General features: G+C 36.2%; 1 protein-coding gene across 1 annotated transcript in view; it reads right to left on the reverse strand.

Annotated features, from left to right (window-relative positions):
• The window catches only part of cacnb4a (calcium channel, voltage-dependent, beta 4a subunit), a 28,605-nt gene extending 17,624 nt beyond the window's left edge, over nt 1-10,981 (reverse strand). Inside the window, exons 1-2 of the mRNA XM_058787804.1 lie at nt 10,684-10,981; nt 8,870-8,953 (exon numbers count right to left, since the gene is read on the reverse strand). Coding sequence (XP_058643787.1) covers nt 8,870-8,953; nt 10,684-10,746 — 147 coding nt within the window. The 5' untranslated portion in view covers nt 10,747-10,981. The remainder of the gene's footprint in view (nt 1-8,869; nt 8,954-10,683) is intronic.
• Nucleotides 10,982-11,430: the final 449 nt, after the last annotated feature.

An 11,430-nucleotide genomic window follows, 5' to 3' on the forward strand; every position in this document is an offset into this window, starting at 1 on the left:
TGGTTAGTTATTGAGGGAGTTATTACAGTTTACCCCAAAAATGAAAACTCGCTCATTATTTACTCATGTCATAGCAATATATGCAATTCTTTCTTCGGTGTAACACAAAAGAAGATAATAAAAAAAAAAAAAATCAGAATAAAAGTCATACAGGTTTGGAACAACATGAGGGTTAGCAAATTCATTTTCATTTTGGGGTGAACTATTGCTTTAACTGCTCTAATTCAGTCCAATTTAGTTAACAATTCACTGAAAAAAATTAGCTTAAAAGAACAGTCGCTATCATCCATTTTTATCAAAACATTTGCCTTAAAACTATACTCAAAACAATCATTTCCGCTTTAAATGCAGTATGAGATAATGTTTGAACTGCTAGTTTGAATCTTATGCAGTTGCTTTTATTAGAAAGCAATTCCAAATATAACACTGCAGATATAATTCGCACAATTAGCCTAACAATATGGAACTCATCAGTGTCATAAATATAAAAAAACAGGATACACGAAACAATTACACGCAACGAATAGTACCCGCTTGAACTCTCCATTACCTTTAATATTCATAAGCTGTAAGGGAAGAGGAGAAAAGAGAGGCAGACACAATTAGACCACAAGGCTATATTAAGATCATCAGAGGCCACCAGATCTGAGCTACTTTGTCATTATTTCATTCTTACGACATAATTTCCATGATATTTCTGCACCATATAATTCCAGAGAAAATACTTGCTGCAGGGTATTAAATTGTCCTCCACACAAATTAAACAGCCTCTCAGCATTTCACAGTAGAGAACAGATACTTTGCTAGACAGATAGACAGACAGACAGACAGATAGATAGATAGATAGATAGATAATCTTGTCTGAGGAATTTGGACTTCTAAATAATTTATTACTTATGGAAAGCAGACAGTTCATTCCTCCTGATTGAATCCCCACTGGTACATGGTGTGAACACCTGCTGCATAATTGACGGAGCTAAAATGGGTAATTCACCGCTGGCAAGATGGGCTTTTAATAAAAAACAACTTGCAAACTTGTCCTTTAACTACGTTAGAGTGCTTTATCAGTTAGGTGAACGGAGATAAATTATGATGATTTCCTTCCAAGAGCCACTGATCAATGAAAGCCTAACAACATGCATTTGGTATTTAGAATGGAATGTTATGTTAACATATATGACGGTATGTGACAAATTCGGATTTTCTGATCAATTGTTTTGTGAGGCTGTTAGACAGTCATTGACTTGTTTAAAGGTGACATACCTACAGTAAATAGTAAATATTCGTCACAAAAAAAATCATAATTTAAGTGTAACAAAATATTTTAAATATTTTTAAACTTTTCTGTTTTCACCGAGGTTAAAACATTCAGTTATGACAAATGTCAAAATGATGAACAAAAACAATCAAGGTCTAACTAATAACACCAACATTCATAGAAAATAAAAGGCCTTCTTTCAGACCAACTCACAAATCTGACAAATAATAATAACTTCCTATTATGAAAAGTGCAAATGTGGGAGAGAGACGTTCACCTGAAAAGGAGTTTTTCCTGTTCGTGTTCTTCCAAAAACTCTGTTCTTCAGTGAAACACAAAATATATTTCGAAAATTGACTCAGTGGAAGTCAGTGGACTCCAATGTCATTTGATTCCTAGCAATCTTCAAAATCTCATCTCTTCTGTTCCGCAAAAGAAAGAAATTCATATGGGTTCGGAACAATACAAGGGTGTGTAAATGACAGAATTTTCAATTTTGGGAACATAAAATATATTTTGAGATTTGTCTCAGTGAAAATCAATGGGCTCCAGTGCTGTTTGGTTCTCAGCATTCTTTAAAATATTTTTTGCGTTAAGCAAAGCCATACGGCCAAAAATTGATAAGGTCATAATTCATTTTCCAGCTCTGACTTTTGCCAATGGTAACACTGAGTGGAATGTGGACAGTTTGTGATTCAAGTTAAAAAATAAGGCTGCACAAGTGTTGAAACTTGTGACTGGCTGAATTAGGAGACTGGCTTTGACTTGTACAGACATCAATGCTGAACATTATTGCTACTTCCATGGGACTCGTTTATATCTGATCAAATGATGCTAATTAAATGAGCCATCCATTACCATTACAAGCAGAAACAAAGTGGCACTTTAAGCAAGCATTCCTTTTGAGAGTAGCTGAGGTCACACTGAAAATCCAACAAAAACAACAATGCATGCAAGCTAAGAGGAACTAAACCAGTAAGCAGTGTGGCATTATTAGCGACAGCTCAATGATACGGAATAACAGGCTACCACAACAGCTGACTGATGCTCTCCCCCGACTGCTTCTTCCACGATGCATCTGAGAGGCAGAGCGAGGTTTGGAGAAAGAGTGGAGGTGACAGTGAAACAAAACCTATACACATGCACACACACACATACGGATCCTCTCCCCTCCCCCAAAACACTCACTGGGACCAGTTACACCATCCACAAGCTGAATTCCTCCGGCCATCCTCAGAGCATCTGTGTGAGCATGCATTCATTGAAAAGAGCGTGAAGATGCACACATAGACCCTTACTCACCGCCTCTGAGTCTTCAAATCCATGCAGGTACAAATTGTCGTACATGGAGGTCTGATATTCCCAAGGGATCCCTTAACGATCAAATGCAAATGTGGGATAAGGAAGCTCCAGCGAGAGTACGTCTAACAGGGCTCTCTTACAATCCCCTTGCCCACAATAAGACCACCGAAGGAGAAATGTCAAGCAGATGGCAATCGCCCCTTTCGCTCCTGAAGCCAGCGTATTGTATTAATGAGGATGAAGTGTGATCGATCACATCTCAGAGAAATGGGGCTCTCCCCAGAGGCTGCAGAGACCTGGCATTTTATCAAGCTTCCACAAACAGAGCAGTAAAACAGAGCCTTCCTCAATCAGAAGCTGATGACAAAGCAGCGAGGCTGTCTTCTGATTGGCTGAGAGGAGCTCCAGTAAGAAAGGACAAGTGCGCTCTTCTGTTGACTGTTAAAGGAGGAGGAGAAGGGGTCTGCAGGGTGCTGAAAGCATTCCACTCCTTGACCACTGGGTTTTCTGCAATTTTTCCTCGCCCCGTTTCTATTTTTGACCATCTTGGATCTCACCTCTTTTTTTTCTTCGTCTCTTTCTTTCATCCATGTTCACATATAGACTCCACCATTCATTTCACAATTCATGCATTAGTTCACATACACTGTAAAAATTAGGTGTTTGTAAAATTAAACTGGCAACAGCTTGCGTGGCTTTTAAAAAATGACTTTTTAAAATTTAATTCATTTACTTGAGTGAAATAAAAAAATTTAAGAAAAGGAATAAAATATATGATTAATTATATTGTAAATGAATTATTGTTATTATTATTAATAATTATAGTAAAATAAAAAAAAACTCAAACAGTAGAGTATGACACTAGCAATGCCAAGGTCATGGGTTCAATTTCCTGGCAAAGTTAGAACTGATAAAACATGTACCTTGAATGCAGTCTTAAGTCACTTGAGATAAAGGTGTCTGCTCAATACATAAATGTAAATTGATATTATTATGCGTTTCATCTGTGTGAAAGTGCTTGCTGTCTTAAACTACTGACAACATTTGAGACAAAACCATACCTTAAAATGCCAAACGCAAACCCCCACAATTGGTATATGAAAAACAAGTGCCCAACTCAAAGGTGCAAACAACTGCAACCATATTAATTGATCTAGAGCAAAGGATAAATGGAGCTAAACAGCAAACCATATAGCTCTAAGGCATATTTGAGTTAAAATGCTAAATTGAGAAGCATTAATGCTGTTCCTGAAATTTAAAATTGAAAAACTACAATCAAGTGAATCTTTAAAAAGCAGTAACATTTTTCAGCATTATTTACTTATGAAAGATTTAGAAGTAAAAAGATCTAAACAATTTACTAGTATAATGCAATGCTAATATATATACTGTATACCAAAAAGACAACAACAAAAAAACATCCTTATAAATGTCCCAGGTCCCTAAATCTCTGTAACCACCAGTTTATGGCAGATATGAATGATGAAATATAAAATGAGAGCTTGACATGACAGTATTGAACCAGACTGTTCTTTACTGGCAGTATCAATACCTCTGCTTTGTGTAATTACATTCCCATGAATGTGGAGAAGCTATAAAACATCAACCTCATCTTGGGGTCACTAATAAGAGTATATAAATTGCAGCTATAACCAGATATAACAAATGTACAGCTCTTTTTTTCCCCCAGAACCTGTGCACTCTCAGAAATAAATGTACAAAAGCTGTCACTGGGGCGATGCCTTTTCAAAAGGTACATGTTTGTACCTAAAGGGTCCATTTTGGTACCTTAAACATATTTGAACCTAATAGGTACAAAACTGTATCTTTTGAAAAGGTACCGCCCCAGTGACAGCTTTTGTACCTTTATTTCTGAGAGTGTGCATCTTTTAAATATTACTGTTCAAAATTCAGTCATCATTGCTCCAATAAAATACATAATGTCCCTGGACAAATAAAATAAAATTAGCCCAATACCAGACATATTTCCATAGAGATATATGTATCATTAAACATGCAATCTTTTAAGGTTGTGTCGCATTTCTAATTCTGTTATTGGTTCATATTTCCCTTGATATCACTCCAGCTACTGAAATAATAAGAAAACCATGACCAATCAGGTCCTTTCAAGTAATTACATGGACATGAACTGATGGTGTTGCTGTTAATTAACCACAGCTCTCTTGAGAATAAAACTCTGGCACACATCGCCCCCTGTAGTTCACAAAGCACATCTACATGCCTGCTTTTCTACTGGAACAAATTATTCCGAGTAAAAAAAATGACTAAAACACACTCACCTCTTTAATCTACTCTTAATCAAATAAATTCATGAAGAGTCTAGGCATCAAAAGAGAACAAGAGCAATCAATACATTTCTCTGTTTTAACTGGATCCCCCGAGAAGCATATGATATATATGTTGAGAGAATGAATACTGTTCATGATATGAAATATTTACATCCACCAATAAAAGAATCGTACTATTATAGATTATGTTTCGTAAAATGTGCATGCATACTTAAATTATTTAACAATGCATACTTATTAGTTGAATGAAATAGCCTATCCTTCAGATCACTACTGATATTTTCACATTTAATTTAACAAACATCTTTTAGTTACCGTGGATCAGTTATCAGAGTGAAAGAGCAGATAAAACAAAACAAATTCCTGTTACTGAATAAAGTGCATCTTAATATCCTAACCCTGTAATAATTTTTGTTTCCTTTTAATGCTTAACTGTCATTTGAATGGCTGTAATAATTCTACAAAGAACCCACTTGCTTTTTTGTGATTGTGTATTATGCGCCTTGTTTCCTGATTCCACTATTTAATTTAGTCAGAAAAATCTCGAAAATCTGATATGTCAACATCTGATCATCAAATCAACAGTCATGCTAATCTTGCCCACTGCTCTCAAGCTTTTTTGGGGCCTATGGTCAATAAACACAGCAGGGAAGCAAAGAAATAAATGAATTACTAAAGAGTTTAGCCATGTGACCTATACCAGCGAGATTAATAATTTATACAAGCTCCCAATGATCAGGAATTTTAAATGCGTTATTATGGATAACTATAAAAACAGCAACAACTTCCAACAGCTCGGGTTAATAAATCATTTTAAGTCTCTCTACATCAAAATAGGATTGTTTCAGCCATAAATTCAAGGTAAGTTCAAGTAAGTTTTTATATACATGACGACTTGCAGTCTTGTCTTTAACCTTGATCTCAGCAGGTTTTTACCACCCCTGGATTTTCTCGCCTCATTTGAGCAGATCTCTAAGACACATACAGGTTTAGAAGCAATATGTTTCCTCTCAGCAACACCACTATATCCTCTATAATAACAATCTTTCATATACATCTGGAGATGCATAGATTCATTTTCCAAAGGGCATGGGAGTATGCATTAACCTCAAACCATAAAAATGCAAACTGTACAGAAGGTTTACCATCTAAATCGGAGGTTCTCATAAATGATTAGAGTGAGGAAGAATATAACCTGAACCTAGTCATTATCTCATCTAAAAAAATATATACGTATGAAAACTTTATAATGTAGAGTGTCCTCTATGAAGGGTCTTGGCTGTGAAACCACCTCTATGGCCAGAAATAGAGTGTCCTGGAAGTCAGTGAAAAAGCTGAATTCCCAAGGTTCTTTGGGGACCTAGATTCTAGAATCATTTGCAAATAGACTGCAGCATGAGCTGCGTGAAGGTGACTGAATATACCAATAGGTTAAAGCTATTTCCTCATTACAGCACTAATGAAATTGCAAGTATAGCAGTTCATTAAATAAAAATTTGTAAAAATAAGAAATTCTAAAAATGATTCCTACCATATACAGTAAAATAGATATATTTTAAGACAAGTAAATTCACTGCAAAATTGTTAAAACAAACAAATGTAACAAAGCAATACAAATATTTTATTGTAAAATATTGTTAAAATTATAGAATGCATATGAATTTTCACTTAAAGTAATCTGTCTGGAAAGAGGCATTAGCTGTGCGAATCATATTTTATTTGCTTCTTCTTAATAATATAAAATATCAAATAGTCACCAAAATGCCATCTCATAGTGCTAGTAACATCAGAAATTTAGAAAAGAATTACAGTAAATGCTGTTTGGTTACAGTATAGGAATGAAGGCTTATTCCTGTCCACATTATGATTTAATACACAAAGCTTTTGCCTTACAGCTGCACAAAATCTGCAGGGAATACTGTACAGTCCTCAAACATGTGAACAAGGGTAGATTCAGGGACAGCTAGAAAATGCCACATTGCAGGCATCAAGGTCATTGGTTTCCCCTGGGATACTTTATATATCTATGCATCTGACAACAGGGATTACATCATATTTCCATATTTCCATTAGGAAAATGGACTCTGTGATTTCATATCATATGCATGTGCTGAAAGAATATTTACAGGCTTGATTTTAAAAAAAAATTTTTTTTTTTTTGAGATGTTATGAAGATCCATGCCAGCTCTATTCAGCTAAATGTCAAACAAGTTCAGTTGGAAAGGTAGCCATGAGCAATTCATATTCATCTGATGACAGCAAGGATTCGTCTGTTGCTTGGAAACCAAATGACCCGTTCAAAAAGCTGCACAAGAGTATAATTCTTTGAAAATCACACAGAATATATATATATATATATAGAGAGAGAGAGAGAGAGAGAGAGAATTGTACAACTTATACAAAGTATATTTCTAAAGGACTGTAGTATATTATGGAAGCTTGTTTCCACCATGACAAAAGAGGAAATTGCAACTTTTACAGTTTTTTTTTCAACTGCTTACACACAAAATATTTACTTGTCACACAATTTCTGAAATTTCACTCAAACACCAGAACCACACACCAAATCTACAAAACCATACACTAATTCTCTGCCTTTGACTCAATTTCATAAAACATTTTTTGCAAAACACAACACACCATTGTCTATGTTACACACAAAAATCTTACAGGAATTAATACTATGGCAAAGGTGTTTGCAAATGTTTGCTTTTGAGATGTGTTTGTGATATTTTGAATGCAGTGCTTCATTTTGCAAGAGATGTGAGGCATTTTGCATTTTATGTGTGCAATTCTTAGATTTGTGTGTAAAGTTTTGAAAACGTGTAAGCAGTTGAAAAAAGCTCAAAATCTCAAAATTCTGACTTTTTCCCTTGCAGTTATGAGTTTATTATCGCACAATTCTGACTTTTTTTCCTGAAAAAGAAATTCTGAAAAAGAACTGGTTAACTCACAATTCTGAGAAGACCGAATTATGAAATATAAACTTGCATTTGTGAGAAAAAAAGTCAGAATTGTGAGATAAAAACTAAATTACAGAGTTGTGATATGTAAACTCGGGAATTGTAAGAGAAAAAGTTAGAATTCTGATTTTATATCTTGTGATTCAGACTTTTTTTTCTCAGAATTGCGAGTTTGTTCCTTTTTCTGAGAAAAAGAGTCAGAACTGCGAAAAACAAAAACTCCACTTCACGAGTTCGCACTAACATATAATATGATTGAGTAATTAGTAAGCATATTTGGCATGCTGTCCGGAGGGAGGGCTCCGAGCTCGGGATAGAGCCCGAACCCAGAGTTGGGGTGGAGGCGGGATGCTGGAAAACTGTCATAGAACAGAGGTGAGTTGGCTGTATATATACACCTGATGTGCTTGTTAAGGTGATTAGGTGACGAGCTCCACCTGGGCCAGACTGATTATCTGATCGTGCTCCTCCCGAACCTTGTTAATAAAACAACATATTGTGAGATAAAAAGTCGGAATTACCTTTTTTAATTTAAAAAAAAATTGTATTCAGTGGCGGAAACAGGGTTCCATAGCATAGGAAGGCTCTGAAGTCAACTACGGTACCACATATAATGCGATTCAACATATGACACGTTTTGAACATATGAATTATTATGCAAAAATTCTGAGTCATTTACACTGAGTAACAACCCTCCAAGTGGGAGCATGTTGTCATCTTTGGCAGATTTGGAAGAAATATGTGTATTATGGATAAATGCAAACTCGTTGGCTTCTATAAAAAAATGATGTAACCCAGTTTTGCACATTAGGCACATGGAAAGTGGATACTCAATTATCCACTAAGAATATTAGTCACCGTTCAAAACTCTTCAAAATGTCCTACGCAGAGTGAGCTACCCTTAAAACGAAGTCTCGAACAAAAGAGTTCAATTCATAGCAAAACAAAAGCAAGTGTGAGAGTGCTTCAGAGAGTCATATCACAAACCATTTAAATGGAGACATTATATTTCCATAATCTACAACATCCTCTCTCACCTGGCGGAGGATGAAGCTGGTCGATGTCGTACTGCCGTCGGACCTCTTAAGTCGACTGCGCCGTGAGTAGGTGCCTCTGTTCACCTGCGGCAAAAGAACAAGCTATTAATCTATTCCTTTTCTACTGGCAGAACAGGGACACATTCATACAAACACATACACCCACGTATCCCACCGCAACACTGTCAGAGGGGTCTCAATGGGGTCTGTTAGCTATAGAACTTACCGTCAGAATCAAATGAACTGGCAAAGCATTTCAGCGATTAATCACTTGCATTAATCATCGCTGTTTTGTACGTCAGTATGAAACCTACAGCTAAATACAGCAGACATAAGGATCTTTGACCTATCCTGGGTGTTACGTGACTAAAAGCTTGACAGATAAGGAGGGTCTATTGAGATAGATGTCAAAGCACATCACCACAAGGAAGCTGAACTCTGCAAAGCCACATAGACATCAATGCAATGTGTTGAGCAGGCGAAACTGCCCTTCAGTATGGCTGGCCGCAATGCAGTCCTACATCGAACCACTTCTGAGTAGATCATGCGGTTAAAATATATACGGACGTTTCCAGTAGTTTGTTGTGCAAGAAACATAAATGTTATGGCCATCTGCTGCATAGGAAGCACTGATGCTTAAAAACTGGGTCAGGTCATGCGTCCTTTACAGGGAAATCAATGAGGACATGAATTATTTAGCAGCCTAATTAAAGACCAATAGATCAAACTGGCATCCATTAATCTTTAGCACGTTTGGGATTTGGTTTTAATGATCCTTTTAATTGTATACTCAGCCTGTGTAGAGTAAAAGGAGAGTTCACCCCAAAATGAAAATATTCTCGACATTTACCCACCAATATGACTACCTTGCTTAGGTAGAACACAAAAGAAGGTGACAGAATGACAGACTCAGTCACCATTTACTTACACTGTATGGTAAAAAATGCAATGAAAGTGAATGGTGACTGAGGCTGTCAGTCCATAACATCTTTTTCACAGAAAAAAAAAGTCATTTGAGTTTGGAACACCGTGAAGGTGAGCAAATGACGACCATGTTTTATTTTCAGATGTACTGTCCTTTTAAGCTATTATTCCACATAATACATAAGTTTAAAACACAAAACATAAGAATTTTACTGTGACACTACCATGGTTTCTTGACTATTTAATATGTCAATAGCTTTTTTTTTTTTTTGGGGACATGTATCAAGTCATTCCTTCATGTACATCCAATTACAGTAGTATATGAAAATTCCATCTGTACCAACAATAAACGTAACAACATCAAGTCATCCATCATAAGTTAATGGAAATATACAAGGACATTCAGAGGTTTGTATTACAAGTGGAAAAACTGAAACACAAACATGACATAACAACAATGCAAGTGATTGGTGCAGATATGCAATTTATATATATGCCTAATATATATATATATATATATATATATATATATATGCCTAATATATATATATATATATACACACACACACACACCTGTACAACTTGTATAAAGTACATCTATGCAGTGTACAAAATTCAAAGATAATGTTTGCAATGCAGTATTACAGATCATCTCTGCTTCAACATATGACGAGGTTTAAACATATGAATTATGAATATTCAAATATTCAAATTAGTAATTTCCTGCGAGTAAAAACCCTTTAAGTGGGGGCATGTTGTCATTGTTGGCAGACTGGAAAGAAATATGTGCATTATGGATAAATGTGAAAACATTGTCTATAAAGACAAACAGAACTATGTGTGTTTGGTGCAGATTCCCATCGCATTATCACCTTCTCCCGCGTCCCTACCTGAAAAATCGGCTTCTGAACCCCGTCGCCTATCCCGTGTCGGGTGTAGATGTGCCGGGACATTTCTGCGAGTTCATCGGTCCACGGAGGTGGCTGCCTCTCGGTCCCGGTCCACTGGCTCGGCGGAGGAGGATACTGAACTGTTTGCTCCAGTTTCGCTGCGGTGTCCGCGGTCCGAAGACGAGGCTTGTGTGCGCTGAGCTGTCTGTCGGTGGCTGATGCAGTGCGTGCAGCTGTAGTGTAGATCGGTCACCACTAGAGCTGTAGAGCAGCATCACAAGCTACTTACAGCGTAGTTAGCTGCTCGACAGAGGTCATCAGATATTATGCGGATATTAATCACTGTTGTTGGCAAGATTCCCCCCAAAAAGTTAATGGTTAGAAGAAAAGAATTAGCTTTCAAACTACGTCATGCTAAATTTAAGGTACCTGATATATTTTATAAACATGAAATATTAAAAATAGTTAACTGCAGTTTGATTGATGTGCATTATAAAACAAAAAAACACCGAAAGGGATAAAACAAAGAACTATTGCAAGTTGTCGTTTTTATGGTCTACTACACAGTGTTTTGATACCGAGTCGTTCACAAGCTGCAGGCGCAGAAAGATTTTTTCGTCGATGTCTAATAATAAAAATACATTTGCAGGTTTAGTTTCAATGGATTGTCGGTAAATATTCTCTTTATCTGTCCTCGTTTTGTTTTTTTTTGTGATCTGTTATAAAGTATATTCCGCTCATTTTACC

The sequence above is a fragment of the Onychostoma macrolepis genome, chromosome 09 (assembly GCF_012432095.1).
Source record: "Onychostoma macrolepis isolate SWU-2019 chromosome 09, ASM1243209v1, whole genome shotgun sequence".
NCBI classification, from domain to species: Eukaryota; Metazoa; Chordata; class Actinopteri; order Cypriniformes; family Cyprinidae; genus Onychostoma; species Onychostoma macrolepis.